This window comes from Lynx canadensis, chromosome A2, assembly GCF_007474595.2.
Source record: "Lynx canadensis isolate LIC74 chromosome A2, mLynCan4.pri.v2, whole genome shotgun sequence".
NCBI lineage: Eukaryota > Metazoa > Chordata > Mammalia > Carnivora > Felidae > Lynx > Lynx canadensis.
The window spans coordinates 111,105,854-111,127,521 of record NC_044304.2 but is presented as its reverse complement, the minus strand read 5'-3'; the positions used below and the strand labels follow the sequence as shown (position 1 = coordinate 111,127,521).

Genomic DNA, 21,668 nt, shown 5'->3' with positions numbered 1-21,668 from the left:
GGTTCTCAAGACTCAGCTCCAGAAGAAAAGCCAAATATAAGAAGCATCAAGTAACAGCCAGGGAGAAACAAACAAACAAACAAACAAACAAACATGGGACATAAACTTATGCTCCTTAAACTCAGTAGTAATTACCTTTAGAATATAAATCTCATCTCTCTATCAGGAAAGAAGTTTCATCAGTCTTCTATAAGGAAGATTTAATAGCATTGCACGTCTGGGACAAAATCAAGTACACCTTCCTGGGCCCTCTAAGTTTGTTTCTGTGCAATCAATCTCCTTTTCCTACTTTGTATTGCCCCTTTGCTTATCTTTTCATAAAGCATGATGAGAAAATAGGTACACAGGGGCCAGAGTTTCTTTCTGTCTTTACAGGGCAGGGCCCAAGTCTTCATGGTAGAGAGTTTTATGCTCTCAATATACAAAAATGACCTTCTAGGAAAGAAGGAATAAGAATGGAAATAGCACAAAAGGAAAGAAATGTAGCTATTTCAGCCAAATGAGTGAACTTAATAAACTTGGATCCCTATGATGATTCAAGTTCTAATTATGTTCTGGTCCTTGTCTCTCCTTGCTTTCAAGGTCAATTTCTGATACAAATATAGAAAGAAAAATACATTTTTATCAGCTCTGAAACTAGACCACCTGTGAATTTCAGCTGTAGCTCTTTCATAATCAGACCATTATATTTTTTATGCTTTAGTTTCTTCATCTGCAAAATGGAAATCATAGCAGTATTATTTATTTTACGGTATTGTTACAAAGATTTAAAAAGTGAATGTAATCTGCTTACAATAGATTATAAGCATTTATTAAATGCTTATAGCTCTCACTATTCTAAGAGCGAATTTTAAACCATTCTATTGGTCATTGGTTCAAATGTTTCATTTTACAGGTGAGGACTAGGGACATCAACTTTTTAAACTGATGTTTAGTGTCTCAATGAGGATTAGAACAAAGTCTCCTACTTCCTAGCTAATGTACTTTCTAACACACTACTCTAATTCTTATACTGACCCTTCACTCCTTTTCCATTCTTTTCTTGTTATATGAAAGTGGGAATAATCACACCTAGAAAAATTGGAGGTGGAAAGTGTAGCTTACATTGCAAATAAGCAGTTACTTAACATTCTGCTCTTCAAGTTTTTTCTTCTCCAACATGACAATCATCAAACCAATCAGTGGAAGTGCTCTCCTCTGCCACCAAAGGGAACAGATCCATTCACACAGAGACCTGACAGGCTGTTACAATGCCAATGCCTCTGAGCCACGTGGAAGGTGGCTCTAGGGCTGGCCCTAAATAAATGTGGTTAGTGTAAGCGTTTTTAGCTTCCAGATGATAAAACTTCAAAACCTTTGGATGATCTATTTTATGGAAATCAAGAATTGACTGCAATTGAATCTTGCCAAATACCCAGACATTGCCTCTGAAGGCGGTCACACAATGAGCCACAGCAGCAAGCACACTGGAAAGATTAAGAAGCCGGATTCTCCAAAAACCTTGGGCTATTACTTTGGCCTGGCACTTACTAGTTATTAAGTCTGGTACTCAATGATTTACTCTTAAAATGCCTGCAGTGGTGTCTTTTCCTAATTGCTGATCTCATTTTGCACCCTAGTGCCAAATAGTCCCCCTGAGACTGCTGAGTAAAACAACAGGAATAGTTCCAATAACCATCACAATCCTTAATAAAATGCAGCTCTTAAAGTAGATGACCTTCCTGGAACTATCCCAAGTAGCCTGACACTCTTCTGTTTTCTTTGGGTTCTTCATGTGCCTGTCAGTTACTGAAATTAGCTACAATTAATAAATGATTCCCTCTACTGGCTACTTGGACAATAAAGTGATTTTAGGGAATCTTACAGAAGGACTCTTGTTTAGATGATTACCCTAAAACAGAAAGGCAATATTGTGCATAAGGACAGTGCTATGGGGAGAAACCTTTGACCAGAAACAGCATCTGAGAAAATTGTTTATAGTAGATCCAAAGAAACTGCAAATAAATGAATGTATCTGGCAACTCTTCCAATTTTGAGATAAGCAATTCTAAATGAGAAGACTGGATTTTATATAGTGCCCAAGTATATGTTATGAAACCCAGCTCAGACAGACTCACCAAAATATCCTACAGTGGTGGAATTAAGTAAGGGTTAGCCAAATAAACCCTCAGTACACTACTTCAGGCTAATGGGTCCCTCTGGCCTTACTTTTGTCTTTCATCACCAGCTCCACCTATCCTTTTTCAGATTGTATTGTAGTTCCAGGAAGGAACAGTAAGCATACAGGTCATCTGCCATAGATGGTCAATGATTTGGTAAAAATAATTTCTGAAATAGGTAGTTTCTCCAGTTTATGGATAAATGCTACTAAATCAGAGAAAAAAAGGAAAACAGCAGGGAATAAAGACCTTATCTATACTTTATATACATACATACTTTATGTACATATATATATATACACACATACATATATATATACACACACATACATATATACACACACACACACACACATATATATATATATATATATATATATATATATATATATATATATATATATATAAAATCAGGCCATTATCTTTTTTTATGCTTTAGTTTCTTCATCTGTAAAATGGGAAACATAGGGGCGCCTGGGTGGTGCAGTCGGTTAAGCGTCCGACTTCAGCCAGGTCACGATCTCGCGGTCCGGGAGTTCGAGCCCCGTGTCAGGCTCTGGGCTGATGGCTCAGAGCCTGGAGCCTGTTTCCGATTCTGTGTCTCCCTCTCTCTCTGCCCCTCCCCCGTTCATGCTCTGTCTCTCTCTGTCCCAAAAATAAATAAACGTTGAAAAAAAAAATTTAAAATGGGAAACATAGCAATATTGTTTATCTTACAGTATTGTTACAAAGATTTACAAAGTAAATGTAATGTGTTTACAATAGATTAAATGCTTATAGCTTGTTAAATATATATATGCATTTAATCATTCCTGGAAAAATGGTTAAAATACTAAAGTTATTTCTATTTTTGAAAATTTAAATATTAAATTTAAGTTATTAAATTAAATTTATTAAATTGAATTTAACTAAATGTAAATAATCTTTGAAAAATAAGGTCTTACTTATTATAACATAAAATAAATTAAAATGGTTCAAAATAATCTGATTACAGCCACACCATTTCTTATGCAGAAGTTGGTATTGAGATTTGGTGATAGGGTAAAAGAGGGAGATGGGATAAGGAAATTTCTTTAAAGAAGTATTGCATTTGAAAACAACTTGGAAGAAAATTATTCATATTTGTCTTGTCACTTTTCATATTGTTTGATTTAAAATGTTTCACATTCTGAGATTAAGAGAAAACTCCTGCCTACAGAGTTCTTTCCAACAAGGGATCTGGTAGAGTTTATGGCACTCTACTGAGTGACAATTAGATTACTTGGTTAAAGAGATAAGGGGAATTCCTTGGAAGAGACTCTTGATCTGAAACTACTTGAGAAAAACATTGGGCAGAGGAGGCTAATTATCTACAGCTCTCTGGATCGTCAGACCTGGTAAGAAGACAATCACTGCAATTCCCAATGACTTATCTGTCCCATGAACTCCAGAATCACATGAGACAAGCTTGGGGATTCTGTTTGAAAGGAGGCAGGGAAAGGAGGAGATATGTGGAATTCTGTCCATCTCCTTACAGAAAACAACAGCAACAAAATAACTCATAGATACAGAGAACAAATTGGTGGTTGCTAAAGGTAGGGGTGGTGGTGGGTTAAATGCATACATGTAGTCACAAGGTAAAAAATTTCAGTTATAAACTGAACAAGACCTGGATGTGTTGTATGGCATAGTGACTAAAGTTAACTATACTGCATTGTATATTTGAGAGTTGCCAAGAGACTAGATCTTAAAAGTTCTCAAGAAAAAAAAACTGTAACTATGTATAGCGATAGATGTTAATAAGAGTAATTGTGGTGCTTTGGGCTCTGTGCTGACAGTGTGGAGCCTGCCTGAAATTCTCTCTCCCCCTCTCCCCAGCCCAGGCACGTGCATACATTCTCTGTCAAAATAAGTAAATAAACATTTTAAAAAGTACTTAAATGTTAAACATTTCAAAGTAACTAAATACTAGTATTTATTTCCATATAAGATTGCAAAAGTAATTTGACATGTGAACACAGCTCAGGTGTATGAAAACAATTATCCCCAAATTGAATGGGCACAGTATCACTGATACCTCATTATATTTAGAGTGTCACATATTGGAAAGCATTTTTTCATTTATTCCTTTACCTTATTTTATTGTACATAATAACAGCCCTATATTTAGCCCAAACAATATAATTCGTATCATTTCTGTTTGAGAGACAAGAGCATTAAGACACAGAAAAGTGAATTGGTAGCCAATTAGACCCAAATTATAGATCAACTAAATCCAAATCCTGTGTTTTTTCTTCCTATAACTAGCCCAGTAGTTCTCAAAATTTGGCTCCTAGCCCAGAAATATTAGCATCACCTGGGAACTTACAAATGCAAAATGCAGGCCCCATTTCAGACCTAATGAATCAAATATTCTAGGAGGGAGGCTCACCTAACAAGGCCACCAGGTGATGCTGCTGCTTCCCAGTTTGGAAACCAGTGTGCTAGACCATCATGACTGTCTCCAGCTCATGAGTAGTGTGAGAAAAACTTCCTGTAGGCTAAAAGTATACACTAATTCCTTATAATTTCTTTAATAACTTCATCACTGCACACATTAGTAGATAATTCTCAGTCACATAACTGGCCCATACGCTCACAGTACTGGTACTGACTTATGACATTACTTAACAAATTGTTTGACTAACAGTTTCTATTTTCTATTGATTTGATTTGTAAAATGAACTGGAAACCAATTGTTTTAGTTAGAGTGACCATCAAAATAAGGAGTCAGATGGAGATTTCAGGCCAAGGAAGGACAATTTTTGTCTTAGCTAAAAGCAAAGTCACATGATGAGAATCCACTAACTTAAAATTTCTCCCTGATCATGTTTTTTGTTTGTTCATTTGTTTTATATTGTTATTTTATTTTTTTACTTTCTCACAACTCTACTCAATCCCTGGAAGCCTAGACAGGGAGTATAAAATGGGTATCTAAGCTGTAATTTTAGTATGGCCTTTGGGATTTTTAAAACAACATCTCAAAGAGCAAAATCCTGTATTTTGTCAAATCTAACATGTCATCAAATATAGCACAAAATAATTGTGACTGTTTTTTATATACCACTATGAAAATTAAAAATAAAAAAAAATAGTGCTCATCTAACAATGAAATGCCATCAAATGTAAGAAGCATCCCAATTCAGACATGCTATATTATGAAACAGTGCATCTTAGTATCAATGACATACAGTCCACATTTTATTCTACAGTTGCAGCTGGAATCCTCTTTCAGGGAAAACTCTGCTTATGTATTTTCTTCTCAAAAGCAATGTTGATCTGGCCCCAGTTATAAAAGAGTTACAGTAATTTTGCTCTTCAAAGCTAAATAGTAGTCATCCTAGCCTAAGGATTGTTTCATGACATCAGTAACTAAGCACTACAGATGGAAAATATCCTTCTATAATTTGGTATCTGAGTTGTCATGTGGTGTAAGGAAACAGGCAATTGAGTGAGAAAATGAAGGCAGGGTAATAGTAAAACATGAAGCACTCATTGAATAAAATTTTGGCTGTCATTTCAAAATAAAATCATTTCTAAAACTGATTTGTTATTTTTTTAATATGCTGGCATTTTTCCTTCTTAACTGGCTATGTTGCTTCTTTATGTTGACTGTTACAAGGAACTATGTTGCATAGGACATTTATGAATGTAAATCTCCTGTAAATCCACTTTCCCCTGTCTTTGCAGGGGGCCATGTACTTGGTCATGAGTACAACAAGGAGTCTGGTATGTGGGAATTTTGGGCCAAAGACTAAGTCCCTGACTGATTCTTAGGCAGAATGTCCCATGAAAAATAGTAAATATTATCTACAAACTGGTAAGCTCTCATATATCTGAAAACCTTCACCTACTTTTTTGACTTGGAAAATTGTATTCAAATAAATTTATTGTTGGTGAAATTTCTTTTTATTTTCTGTATTTTTGCAATTCATAATAAGTTTCTATAGCAATTAAAAGCTCTACCAATTTATTTGGGATATTTTTAATAACTTGTTGAGCCAAGTAGAAAATATGTTAAGCTGGAAGTTAAAAGACATGAATCAAGTTGTGATTTTCCTATTCTTCAGCTTCATGATTTTAAACAGTCACTTATTTTTTCCTGTCACTTTTTTAAAAAATTAGAATTGTAAATGACTACTAAATCCTTTTTAGTGATTTCAAGGTAGTAAGAAGAACAAAGAATATAATAATACAAAAATACAAAAAAGGATGCTTTATATATATTATCTCACTTAATCATAAAAATGAAATGAGATAATGCACAGAAGTTGTGTGTATAGTACGTACCACAGAGTGAAAACTCAATGATGGCCAGCAGGTATTACTCTATCATCTATTAACAACAGCACTGCCAAAATGAAAGTAATGTCTCCTTCCAGTAAAGAACCAATCTTCAAGACTTGAGTGACATTCCTGTGGTCATTCTAAGGCCAGCCCAGGATTATGACTCATCTACTGGGTGACCAGACTGGGCTTTCAACCTCAGGGTCATAGTGCCCTCCATAGTCACTGATAGGATAGTCAACTGGGTTAGCTTTGAGTAGAAAGTCTTTTCAATTTCAATTTAATTCCCAAAGTACTATTGGAAAACACCTGAAAATAATACTTTATTTATCTATTAAATGACTTCTAGTCCATGTTTTCCCCTTAAGTTCATATTAGACTTGAAGCATATTAGTACACAAAAACATCCTCTCTGCCACTTTTAATTGGAAAAAAGGGGTATGATACACAAAGTGTAAAAAGGTAAAGAAGCAAGATTAGTTGTTTGGGTTATGTGTTTGTAAAAAACAAGGGATATGGACTGTGGTTTAAGGAATAGGTAAAGAAGGGAGAAGGAATTCTTTCCTTCATCTCCTTCCATGTTTTTAAGTGTTACTTACTGCCATATATACTTGTTTGTTTGTTTGTTTTAACTAATTTCTATGCCCAAAATGGAGCTTGAACTCATAACCCCAAAGTCAAGAGTCACCTGTTCTACTGTTGAGCCAGTCAGGCACCCATAAGTGCTATATACTGAAGAAGAAACAAATGTCCAACCTGACTAAAAAAGTCAATGTCAGATAAAAGAAGACTTGTAAAAGGATATTCACCTAAACATTGTTTATAATGAAAACTGGAAACAACTTAAAGATCCATTAATGGGAGAATAGACAAAATACATGATGGTATATGTCCATAAATGCCTAATACACAGAAATTAAAAGATACGCAGCGGCACCTGGGTGGCTCAGTCAGTTGAGTGTCCAACTCTTGATCTCTCAGCTCAGATCATGATCTCATGGTTTGTGAGGTTGAGCCTCCCACTGGGCTCTGCCCTGACTGTGGAGCCTGCTTGAGATTCTCTCTCCCTCCCTCCCTCTCTCTCTCTCTCTCTCTCTCTCTCTCTCTCTCTCTCTCCCTCCCTCCCTCCCTCAGTTGCTTGCTCCCATTCTCTCTCTCAAAATAAATATTTTTTGAAAAAAAGATATATATTCATGAGTGTATTCAAAATTATTTTAAAGCAAAAAAAGCAAGTTTCATAAACTATATGAACAGAATGATCATGCTTACCTTTTGCTATACATGGTAAATTTAAAAACATACCCACTAAAATATTATTGTAGTGTGTGTGTATGCTGGAAAGAACACAAATTATGACAGTGGTTAAGAAGGTAAGGGGGATAGGACATAGGGTCAGTGATTAATGTGGAGCTCACATTCATCTGCAAGTTTTATTTCTTTTACAAACAAAAGACTTGGAACAAATATAATAAAAATATTTAGCTGTTGCCAATTTTAAATGGTGGAAATAATGAATTTGTTATATAATTCTTTTTTATTATTCATCTTTTAAATCATGCAAAACTTTTTTTAAAAATCTAAAAATGAGTGTATTAATTTTAAACAAAATTTCTGAATTCCTGGATTCCATTACTTTATTCTTCCTAAAAAGAAGACATATGATGTACAGATTATTGACGTGAAGCTTAGTAATTGTGTGACTTCCACGTACAAGACATGAAGTTTTTGCAATGTGAGACATATCTTAAGTTTGTTTTACAGACAAGAAATCCTTGGAAAAACTGAACACTCAATATTTTTTTCAGGGTTTGCTTCAGACATGGACTTTATATAACAGAATAACTATGCCAAGCATAATGTGAGAAGCAAATTAGCAAATATAAACAAACGATGTCTCTAAGTAAAGATTATGTGTGTGTGTGTGTGTGTGTGTGTGTGTGCATGCATGTGCATGTGTACATGCATACAGATATGTGTGTATTTGAAGTGAAGCCTATGGATCCCTTCTCAGAATGTTTTTAAATGCATAAAATAAAGTACACAGATACCAAAGGCAATTATTATACTGAAAATAACTACCAAAATATGGGGGAAAGCCATGGCATAATACATACAATTCTATATTAGTGCATCAAATAACAATTGAGCAGCAGGTCTGATATATACCATCACTTCCAAGTAATGATAAGAGTAACTATTGGAAATACCTACACAGCAATAAAGTGATATGAAAATAGCTATCATTTCTATTGGTGATAAAGTCATCTGCTTTACTCATATTGTTATGGTTTGTTGCCTACATTTATAATGAAAACAAATACCTTCCTAAATTCATACAGCTAATAAGGGGCAAGTAACTGTTTTACTAAAAAATAATAATGTAATTTTTTTTATTCAAGTTCATGAGCCCCATTAATTCTATCCATGGACTCCTAGGAGGTCTGTGGACCCAAACTTAAGAACTTCAGAGACAGAAATATACCTGTCATCCATTCATCTACCTCTGCTTCCAAATGGCTCCTTAAATCTGCTGCAGGATGTAAAATCAGATAGACAATCAGGTACCCTAGTTATATATGTAAGAAGTTAAGCAGAATCTTAGCAAGGACAAGAAGGTGGGTCTATACCTTTATAAATGTGCTTTCTGCATCTATTTTTGCATTTCAGAAGTGCTATTTATTTTCTGATTTTCAGCTGTATTTCAGATAGTTTAATTGCTAAAAATGCATCACTGGATAACTCACTCTGGATGAGTATATTAATAATGTCACAATCCAAGTACACCTCAATACACCAAAACAAACTGCAAGGTTTTAGGCAGGTATAGCCTAAGTTATCCTCATCACAAAATAATAATGCATTATTTTCTTTTAAAAGCATTGCAATTTATTCGATTACCCCCAGATTTATTACAAAAAAGGAATGCATATGGATATGGAAATGAGATGTAGGCACTTCTCTTACCAACCTGACTTTCAAATGAATGGACCATACACTACTATTTACCTAGAATCTTGCACAGTTTCCTAGGACTTCTGGCTATTCTCTTTCCATTTTGTTCAAGTAAGAGTCTCAAATATTTTTCAAGCTATAACATTTGGGTTGTATATTTTGTGTTTAAATACATCATCTAACTACCCAGACTTTTGGTGAATGTTTAGATTTGTTGAAATGATATCAACAAGAAAATTCAAAACTATTAACTCATAACTATTAACTCATAATACTTAATAATTTATTCCTTATGTTGTAGGTATAAGTATTATCTCTCTAACTCTCCCATATTTGCTTCTGATTAGGAAACTAATTTGAGAGGCATCTGAGTGGCTCAGTATGTTAAGCATCTGACTCTTGTTTTGGGCTCAGGTCATGATGTCATGGTTTGTGAGTTCAAGCCTCGCACTGCTCCTTGAAATTCTCTCTCTTTCCCTCCCTCTCTCTCAAAATAAATAAAAGGAAACTAATTTGATTACAAAATTAGTGAGAGACAAAGTGGAGATTTGAACATAGATCTTCTGACACCAGAATGAGCTCTTCTGTACTTTCCTTTAATTTTTCATCTTTACTTCTGGTTTGTTATTTGAAGAATTCACTCTTCCACTGTCCTGCTTTTCTGAACAGAGATGAAATGAGTTATCTTAACCATCTAGATTCTAGTAGGTACTAACAGCTGGAACTCAGTGCTTTTGTGCAAGGCCTACTGCTACAAGGAAACTGTGACTTCCCCCATTAATATTCATACTATTATCAACACAATTTCTATTAAAGGGAAATGTTGAACAAGTTACCATTGTCAGAAACACAGGTTTGTGTTAGTTAAAATACTGTAAGAAACATGAATATGTCGTCTAAGCCTTGGAAAGAAGTGGCAGTGATAGAGGGACAGCAATTACAAACAAAAAAACAGTAAAACAAACAAACAAACAAAAAACCCCCATGAAATCCTAATTCAAGTAGCATCAAATATACTGGAAGAAAGCATCTGACTTGCTTAAAAGATCATGAGTTCATTTAGCTTTACTCATAAAAAAAAAAAAAAAAAAAGGAAATTATTTAGAAAATGTGCCAGGCACTGGTCCAGCTTCTGGGGAAATAGCACAGAAATGTGTAACAGAGGTTAATCTGATGGTAGCTGGATGGGAGGATGCTTTTGAGTAATTAGTTATGCATAATATTCCCTCAGTTTCCACCCTAATATAAAAGAACTGAAGCAGTTCAGTCTTAAGATTCATCCTTCATGAAATGGCATTTGGTTAGTGTCTTTCAGACACTCCTTTTCTCTATGCCTGTTTGCTACGGACTGAAATTCCACCATAAGAATATAAAGCATTGATTCCACAATTACAGATAAATAATAAAAGATGCAACTGCCAAACAGAACTATCACAGTAGCTGAAATACCCTCTCATTAAAAAAATACATAATCAGGGGTGCCTGAGTGGCTCAGTTGGTTGGGTGTCTGACTTCAGCTCAGGTCATGATCTCGCAGTCTGTGAGTTCAAGCCCCGCATCGGGCTCTGTGCTGACAGCTCAGAGCCTAGAGCCTGCTTGGGATTCTGTGTCTCCCTCTCTCTCTGCCTCTCCCCCACTTGTGAACTGTCTCTCTCTCTCTCTCAAAAATAAACAAAATGTAAAAAAGAAATTTAATTAAAAAATATATAATCAAGTAGTAAATAAAACATGCAAGTGAATGGGATCAAGTTCTTTCTAGGTTTTGATAATGGGGAGAAAATTAGAGACAGAGGAGAGCCATGGACATGTTAAGATAGGGGTAGAATCATTGGTAAGAGAACAAGAAAAAAATTCACATTCATTAAAATATATTTAGTTCTGGCTCAGTCTGCTTTCGATTCTGTGGACAAATAAAATGTGTGGACAGAGGACATTTTGAACCATACATTCTGTAGACACAGGGGTATGAAGCACATACATCCATCATAAGCTGATGAAGTAGACTGAACAAGTATACTTAACAAGTTTATTTCTTGGCACTTATTTGTTGACTGGTTTAACACACAACTTCTTAGAGACTTATTTTTGAAGGATTGACTAATCAAGGATTTTTTATACTTCCTCAGGTAAAACTCAAAGCTAAGTATGAATTCATTTATACAGGTATCTGCTTCACCACAGTGCTCTCTCCCTGCCAGGCAGACATTCACAGTGGGATAAAAGGAGTAAGAGGATCACGAAAAAGGATAAAACATTGTATCAAAAAGAAGATGGTAATTCAAGACTAAGATATGTTATTTGATCTCCACCCCCCCCAACTAATAGATGTTCTTTACATGTCAAATAGCATTTATTTATTTGCTTTACATATCAAAATAACATTTATTTATTTGCTGAGGCAAATAGTTACTATCTAAAGAACTATAAAAATGCTCTGTTTGTAAAAGGAGCATATATTTTTTTTTATCAGACATGGCTATCATCTCAAAATGACTTTTAAATTTTTTTTTTCAACGTTTATTTATTTTTGGGACAGAGAGAGACAGAGCATGAACGGGGGAGGGGCAGAGAGAGAGGGAGACACAGAATCGGAAACAGGCTCCAGGCTCTGAGCCATCAGCCCAGAGCCCGACGCGGGGCTCGAACTCACGGACCGCGAGATCGTGACCTGGCTGAAGTCGGACGCTTAACCGACTGCGCCACCCAGGCGCCCCACAAAATGACTTTTAAAAAATTTTTCTTTAACGTTTATTTATTTTTGAGAGAGAGAGAGACAGAGTGTGAGCAGGCGAGGGGCAGAGACAGAGGGAGACAAAGCAAGCTCCAGGATCCGAGCTGTCAGTATAGAATCCAACGTGGAGCTTGAAGTCATGAACCATGAGATTATGACCTGAGCCAAAGTTGGACACTTAACCAAATGAGCCACCCAGGTGCCCCCACAATGACTTCTGAATTATTCCAAATAAAGGAAAAATTGTTATTCACACAATGAAAGAAATTTACACATAGTTCACTATGCGAAGGCAATGAAAACAGAGAATATACAAACATGTTGAAAAGAAATAAAATATATATTTTGTTGTAAATTAATCTGAACTGAAGAAACTATTCTTTTTAATGTGGACAAATCACAAACCCAGGGGGTGTTGCAATCTAGTGAATTAATTTTATTGTTGGAACATGACACTTAATTGTCATGCCAACCTTCTTAAACTGTAACCTAAAAGTATTAGGTCTGTGATAGTATTTTAAATAATTTTTAATGTTTGTTTGTTTGTTTGTTTGTTTATTTATTTATTTATTTATTTATTTATTTTGAGAGAGCGTGCAAGAGAGAGAGTGAGCACAGGTGGGGCAGAGACAGGGAGACAGACAATCCCAAGCAGTCTCCACACTGTCAGTGCAGAGCCCAACACAGGGCTCCACCTCATGAACCTTGAGATCATGACCTGAGTCAATATTAAGGGTTTAACCGACTGAGCCACCCAAGAGCTCCTGTATGAGAGTATTTTAAAAAGATACACTTAGAACTTCATGATAAAATTTGATGTAGTATTTACGGTAGGATACAAAGATACTTGTTCTTTTCAATGTAGGCCTTAATTCTGGTGGTTAATTGAAACAATAGCATAGATTTTAAATAGCTAATACAGACAATTTAAAACTTTAGCACAAATATGAATATTTTGTTGTAGAGAACATTTAATATGTAAAGAAATGAGAGGAGAAAAGAAGAAGGAAGAAAAATAGTACTAGCCAAGAATCAGCTTTAATTTAAATCACCTTTATGTTTGAACGGAAATTTTTGTCATAGTATCAACCAATTCTTTTTTAAAAAAATCAGACAGCTAACTAGATATCCAAATACAGATGAAAACACTAGTTGTTTTGACTTAATTTACCTTTTTACATTCAGGGATATTAAACAAAACTATTTTAAAAGATTGTTCAATGTGCTATGACAGTAAAATTTTAGCATTTCTGACACAATAATATCTTCCAAACCATTCTCTAAAATCCTTGGATATTCTACTTGGGGCAGAGGTGACTTTAGGTGGAAAACATTAGGAGATGGATTTGTTTCTGTAATTTCTACCTACTTTTCACTATAGGCTTTAGCCTATTTCTAGCGTCATTTAGGGACTCCTCTCAAATGGAGAATGACTTCTGGCATAGGACAATGAAGGACCTATATTGATCGCCTGTGGAGAACTTTCAAATCAAAACAACATAAATGCATCTGCCAGGTGGTTAGAGAAAGAACAAAGAGACACAGGGGTGAGCTATTTGGGGAATAACTATACAGCTGTCTGGTAATCCTAACCTCTACCTAATTATGGCAGCATCTCTAGAAAATATAGCTGGCATACTCAGGCCTGTATGAGATGACACATACAAACAGTTGCCCAGATGTGATGCTCTGTGGTTTTTCATTTAAGTATCTGGGGACTAGTCAGTGTCTATCACAGACTGTGCTTGTGGAATTAAGGGTCTAGGGCACCAAAATGGCCTCTGCAGTATGCATCCAAGTACTCTATTCTCAAGCATTTTATGAAACACTGTCCTCTTTAGTGGAAAAAATCCAGTGAAAGCCTCATGCAATATTATCTAACTACAAATTCAGAGTAAGCACTTTGATTTTAACCCCAATTATTTCAGATGGTAAAATAGTTTTCTCACCTATGAAATATGTGAATGTTTTAGATAGGTTCTACTACAATCTCTGAGTTCTAGTATATCCTTTCCTCATCGTCTATCTTTTCCTTATTAAACTGTATGTACTCAAGAGAGGGCCAATTATAAATCAATTAAAATTTATGTCTGTATATGTTTCTTAGGAAACAAGTCACCTTGTAAGGAAACATATGGTATGTTGAGTAGAAAAGATATAAGAAGGGAAAACAGACAAAGAGGGTTAAAAGGCTGGAGAGATTATAGACAAACTTGTCCTGGCACAGAAAGCAATGAAGAGCTTCCCCCAAAATGGATAAAGAAACACAACATAATAAAGGTCCTGGTGCATTACACTGAAGGTAAAATAAGTAGAAACCATGTTTCTTATATCTATGCCTAACATAAATGACACTTCTACTACTTTCTATTATACCTTCCAAGATGATATTTGATATTTGAACTTCACTTGGCAAAAAAATGAACAAAAGAGAAAACAAAAAGATTAGTTCCTTGCAGCTAGTGCCGAGAAATGGACTCATTACAACTTGCCTCCTTGGCAGGAAGAAAGACCCAAATACAAATATTCCTCCTTCTGGAGGGAGATTTTTGGATTTAATAGCAAGGAACACCTTTTCTAGATTTGTGTCTTTGCTCCATGTGTTTTCCATTGTTTGGGTTTATCTCAACTTGGGGTATAGCTCTTTTTTTTTTTTTCAGACTAAACTCCAGCAGTCTTGATGCTAAAGAGGTCTATCTGCAGTGGAAGGATACACTTCAGTGGAATTTCATGAAGAAAGAAAAGGGATCATAAAGACATCTGATAAAACCAAACACCTCTCTATTCTATTTTACCAAACTTCTGAATTATTACACTTTGTTTGTGTTTGTGGAGTTGCCTCTTTCAATATGTTTTCAATAGACAACGAGGCACCGAAAACCCTGGGTAAATAATAGATGTTAAATATAGCTACTACCTAACAATGTTACTGGAACAATTAGAATGCAGAAAACTCTCTCACATGAGAAGCCAACTAAAAACAAAGATTGGCATGGTGCTGGTTCTTTGGTTCTTTTTAAATTAATAAAACACACTTGCTCTAAACTCATCTCTCACACTTAAAAACTACTTAGGTTGCTTTTATTTGTTTTCAACCCCCATTAAAATACACAATAGTCGATCCGATTCTTTGTGTAATTCTGCTTTTTTTCCTTCTTTTTTTATACATATCCAGAGTGCCAGCATACATTTGTGTGTGTGGACTATATGTATGCCTTATTTTCACATTCAGAGAGCATGGGGATTGTTCTTGAAGAAAGCCTCTTTCTAGCCAGATTCCATTAGGTCACATTATGTAAATGAATGTATAACACAAAATTCATTTATTCATTTGGTGTGTAGTAGAACACATGGCAAATGCTAAGGAACACAGCCAAAAAGTTAATCTGTGCAACACAAAAGACCAGTAGAGATCCTGAGCATTGTCTACACACTTGTAGAGAGCTGCTGAGTAAGGGGAACTATACCTTTTGCATTCAAACCCACAAGACCATAGATAGCATTATTAGGAAACACGAATTTTTACCACATGTACAATGGAATAAAAACAGTGACTTCCATTCTCTTTGCAAAAAGCCCAGTAGCTTTTCTAGACTCATGACCTTTCAAGTCTTTTAATGTATTTTAAACAGAAGTCCTATCACTTCTGCCTTTAAGTAGCAAAACGGGACTCTGGGAAAACATAAAGTTTCTGAAATGCCTCATCAAGTCTAACAAAGAAAACTATTTAACTTTGTTTGTCTTAAAGGCAAACATCTACAGAGAGATGAATCTGACAGAACAGTAAACATGATCTAAATTACTTTTAAAAGTCTTACCTAAGCATACTAGACACAAGTAAAAGGTGCTGTCCATTTTAAAGACCTATTATGTCTTAACATTTCATAAATTCCTAAAAGATAATACTCACATTTTGCTGTCACCTTGTACCCCCCCAGAGGAGGGGCATGGCCCTCTAATGCATCAAATCCAGCGGAAACTAGGACCATGTCTGGATCAAACTCTTTGGCCACAGGCGTCACTACAGTCCTACACAGTAAAAAGGCAACCAGTTACACATGGGAATGGTGAATACCTTTAAAAATTGTGCAATGAAAACGACTTGGCACAACCTCAAGAACTTCCCAAGAATAAAAGAGAAGGGGAAAAGAAAACACCATTTGAAGAGATCAAAAAGTTATCATTTCCTTAATAGTGAATCACTGTTATTTTAGCATCCCAATTCAGTCTTTTTCTTTCATCTTTTTTTCCTCTAAATTAAAAAAAAAAAAAAAAAAAAAAGCTTTACAGGTACATTCTAAAGCCCATCATATTACATGCACATCTGTGGCTGCTTTATCCCACTGCCTATAAAAAAAAGTGCTTCTTCCAAGGGAGTGACTAATGTTTTACAGAGGAAAGTCGAAGCTTTAGTGAAAACCTGGCTTGCTCCAGTTAGTGAGAACTTGGTGTAAATTTGAACTATAAATTTCTTTTGAGAAAAAGTTGCTTTTCCAACTTAAAAAAACCATTTTTAAATATTTGTCATGGTAGGGGGTAACTCCTGCAAAGGAAAAACACAAAATTCCTTTAATAGAATCCAGACTATAATGTTAAGTGAGTCTAAGGTCAGAGACACCAGGAATGTGGCAGCCTCATCCATGACAGCAACCCCTGCTGGTCCTACTCAGACACTTCAGCATTTACCTCTTTAGCCTTCTCAGGACACCCTAAACCCTTTTTCCTCAGTGCTGGATTTGATAGAAAATGATCAATAGATGCTACTGGGATTCATAAAATAGAATAAAAAAATAATGTAGGATTCAAGACCGATGTTCCATTATTAAAATTCAATTTTTTAAAGACTATTTAATAATATGGGGAAACTGCCCACAATAGCAAATTTAAAAATTGGTAAGGTCTCTACTGTGTGTTTAGTAGATAGAAATAACTGTACTAAATATTAAAATTGTTAACCTTAAGTAGTGACAAAATCGGATTCTTTTAATTTTTTTGTTTGCCAATCTCTATTTTTACAGTGACCACATATTAGTTCTACACTTAAAAATTTAAATAAGAAGTTGTTGAAGTTATAAAAGATAATTATTTGAAATTTACCTAGAGATATAAATGAATAAAATGTTTTTCATAATTCCACTACTATTATAAAAGTATGAAAGTTTAATACTTCAAACTCATAAGTGTGCATGTAAGTGACTTTCACAGGTAGTCTTTCTAACAATTGGAAAGCCACTCACATCTGAGTTAGGCCACCAGTGAAACTAAGTGAAAACCTAATTTTGTTTATGATGTACAGTTTCATTATTTTATTCTTCAATATAATTAAGAATCTCTAATAAAGCTACATTATCAGGAGTGATACCTTCAATCCTTTTCCTTCCCAATAATGCCAACACTTACATTATAATTTTCATAAATTGTTACACATTACCAATTCACTACTTTCACATGAATGAAATACCATGTGATATATGTATTTGGGATATTGGAATAAATGGTCTCAAAGAATCAAGAGTGTTTTATCAAGGAACTCAGTATGATTAATCCTATGTACTCCTTTGGCAAACAAGCAGTACTCCTAGGAAAATATGGGGGTAGATGATTAAACAAAGTTGTCATCCAATCACATGCATCATAGTGACCAATTTTCCATCTCCTTTCCCTCTCTGGGAAAAGTTTCTCCCCCTCTACAGTTGCAAGATTGACTGAAGGGTAAACATCCTTCAAGGCACAGCTCACTATCTTCTCCATAAGGGGTTCTCTCTACATATGGACATTAAATATATATGTATATATTTTTGAAGGACAAATACGGTAAAGGAGACAAGGATTGCCAATATAATTTGAATATATGACAGACATGGATACAATCTACAGAGAGGAAAATTAAAACATAAGTGTAAGTTCTGCAGTGGAAGCTACAAAAAGAAAGACTTTTCTCTTTTCCTAGAGAAACAAACTGACCAAAGAGAAAATACCTAGAGAAACTGACACTTGAGAGTCACTCAGACCAACAATCAGGTTTTTTCCTCAGTCTTCCCATAGCGAATGTCCTACTCAAAAATCCCACTCAACATACAGAGCTCCCACTTATCTTTTCAGTGTCCTTTTCTCAAATATGAAGGATTGTTTGAAGAAAATTTCCAGAATAAAAGACAACAAAACTAACATGCAAACAAAAGAGAACTCAGAAAACCAGAGAAAATTCAGGGAAGACACTATAATTGCAAAAATTAGGATTATCCTCAAAGACATAAAACAATACATCTAGTAAATGAAAAGTGAGTACTACTAAAAGAAGAAAAAGCAAACAAAACATATAATAGACTATTTAAAAGATAAAGTTGATAAGTTCTCTCATAAAGAATAACCAAAATAGAGACACGAAAAATTGACAGTGTCAGATCACACACTTAAAGAACCCATTTAGGAAGTCAACATACAAAGAACAGTCTAAGAGATTTTTTTTTCCTTTTTTTTTTTGTCCTATTGAGAAGTAATTGACATAGAAAACTGTATTAGTTTTAGGTGTCCAGCATAATGGTTTGACTTATCTGTATTTTGAAATGATTAACTCTACATGTTCAGCCAACATCCTTCTCATCTAGATAAAATAAAAAAGAGAAGAAAGAAGTATTCTCCTCATGATAAGAACTCAGGATTAGCTTTCATAATTCTTTCCAGTATATCATACAGCAGTGTTGGCCACAGTCATCATGTTGTACATTACATACCTCCTACTTGTTTATCTTCTAACTAGAATTTTGTACCTTTGACCACCTTCCTCTAATTCCTCTTGACCCCACACTCTGCCTCTGATAACCACAAGTCTGATCTCTTTTCCTGAGTTTGTCTTGTTTTTTTTTGTTTTTTAGATTCCACATATAAGTGAGATCATAAAGTATTTGTCTTTCTCTGACTTACATCACTCATTTAGCATAACACCTTCAAGTTCCATCCACGTTGTTGTAAATGGTAGGATTTCCTCTTTTTTTATGGCTGAATAATATTCCATTCCATATGCATACCATAATTTCTTTATCCATTCTTCCATAAGCTTGGTAGTTTCTATATGTTGGCTATTATAAACAATGCTGCTCTGAAAATGAGGGTGCACATTCTTTTTGAGTTAGTGTTTTCATCTTCTTAGGATATATTCTCAGAAGTGGAAGCAGATCATATGGTAGTTCTATATTTAATTTTTGAGGATTCTCCATACTGTTTTCCATTGTGGCTGCACCAATATACAATTCCACCAACAGTGCATAAGGTTTCCATTTTCTCCACACCAAAGCCAGCGTTTGTTTTCTCTTGTCTTTTTCATGCTGGCCATCTAACAGACCTGAGGTTATATCTCAATGGGGTATTAATTTGCATTTCCCTAATGATTAGTGATATTGAGCATCATTTCATGTACCTGTTGGCATTTTGCATATTTTTTTCAGAAAATGTCTATTCAGGTCCTTTGGGACCATTTTCAAAAATTGGGTTGTTTGTATTTTTGCTTTTGAGTTGTATGAGTTCTTTATATATTTTGCATATTAACCCCTTATCAGACATACGACTTACAAATATTTTTTCCCATTCCATAGGCTGTTTTTTAATTTTGTTGATGGTTCTTTTACTGTGCAGAAGCTTTTAAGCTTGATGTACTCATACTTATTTACTTTTTATTTTCTTGCTTGTGCTTTAGGTGTCATATCCAAGTAACTGTTACCAGGGCTCATGTTAAGAAGGCTTATTCCTGTTTTTCCTCTAGGGGTTTCATGGTTTCAGGACTTACATTTAAGTCTTTGATCCATTTCAAGTTAATTTTTGTGACTGGTATAAGATATTCTTTTATGTGTGATGCATTCTTTTATGTGTGAATATCCACTTATCACAGTACCACTTATGGAAGAGACTGTCCTTTTTTCACTGAGTATTCTTGGCTCCTTTCTCAAATTTTAGTTGACTGTAAATGCTTGAATTTATTTCTGGGTTTTGCATTCTGTCCCATTGTTCTATTTTTCTGTTTTTGTGCCAGTACCATACTATTTTGATAAATTTGCTTTATAATACAGCTTGAAATCAGGAAATGTGATGCTTCCTGCTTTGTTCTTGCTCGATTCCTTTGACTACTTGGGGTCTTTTGTGGTTCTATATCAATTTTAGGAGTGTTTCTTCTACCTTTGTAAAAATGCCATTGAATCTTGATAGAGATTACATTGAATCTATATATATTATTATTTTTGATACTATTGTAAATGGGATTGATTTCTTTTTCAGAAAATTCACTGTTAGTGTAGAGAATGCTAGTGATTTTTGTACGTTAATTTTGTATCCTGCAATGTTACTGAATTCACTGATTAGATCTAACAGTTTTTGGTTGTCTTTCAGATTTTCTATATATAAAATCATGTCATCTGCAAAGAGAGACAATTTTACTTCTTCCTTTACAATTCCGATACTTTTTTTTCTTTTTTGCTTGATTGTTCCAGCTAGAACTTCTAGTACTATCTTGAATAGGAGTGATGAAAGTAGGCACTCTTGTTTTGTTCCTGATGTTAGAGGAAAAGCTTGCAACATTTCAACAATGTTACCTGAGTGAGGGCTTGTCATACACGGACTTCACTGTATTGATATATGTTCCTTCTTTGCCTGAAATTTTCAGTTTTTGTCATGAATCAATGTTGAATTTTGATAAATGCTTTTTCTGTATTTATTGATATAATCATATGGTTCTTTTCTTTCATTCTGTTAATGTGATGTATCACATCGATTGATTTATCTATGTTGAACCATCCCTGTTTTCTAGGTATAAATCCCACTTGATCATGGTGAATGATCCTTTTTCATGTTTTGCTGAATTCAGTTTGGTAGTATTTCATTGAACATTTTGCATCAATAGTAATCAGGGATATTACCTGTAGTATTTGTTTAAGTGTGCTTTTCTGTTTTTTCTGGATAATGCTTAGTCTTGTAAAAGGAATTTTTGGAAGAGTTTGAGAAAGATCTGTGTTAATTTCACCAGCTAGAATTTACCAGTGAAGCCATCTGATCCTGGGCTTCTCTGTGTTGGGAGATTCTGGTTACTGATTTCATCTCCTTACTAGTAATCGATCTATTCAGATTTTCTCTTTCTTCCTGAACAGTCTTGGTAAACTGCATGCTTCTAGAAAATTTCTCATGCCTTCTGGTTATTTAGTTTGTTAGCATATAGTTATTCACAAGAGCCTCTTATCATCCTTTGAATTTTGGTGATGTCAGTTTTAATGTCTCCTTTTGACTTTATAATTTTGTTGATTTGGGTATTTTATCTTTTTTCCTTGGTTGGTCTAGCTATGTCTTTTTTTTTTTTTTTTATCGTTTCAAAGAAGCAATTCTTACTTTGGTTAATCTTACTTTTTCTGTTTTCTCTTTTATTTATTCTCCAATCTCTATTATTTCTTTCCTTTTTCTAACTTCATGCTCAGTTTGTTCTTTTTCTAGTTCCTTAGTGTTAGGTTATTTGGTATCTTTCTTGCTTGCTAATATAGGTG

At 34.7% G+C, this 21,668-nt stretch overlaps 1 protein-coding gene across 1 annotated transcript in view; it reads right to left on the bottom strand.

Moving 5' to 3' along the window:
- HDAC9 (histone deacetylase 9) overlaps nucleotides 1–21,668 on the bottom strand; it is a 741,574-nt gene that overhangs the window by 118,577 nt on the left and 601,329 nt on the right. Inside the window, exon 22 of the mRNA XM_032592422.1 lies at nucleotides 16,058–16,176. Within this exon, the coding sequence (XP_032448313.1) occupies nucleotides 16,058–16,176 (119 nt within the window). The remainder of the gene's footprint in view (nucleotides 1–16,057; nucleotides 16,177–21,668) is intronic.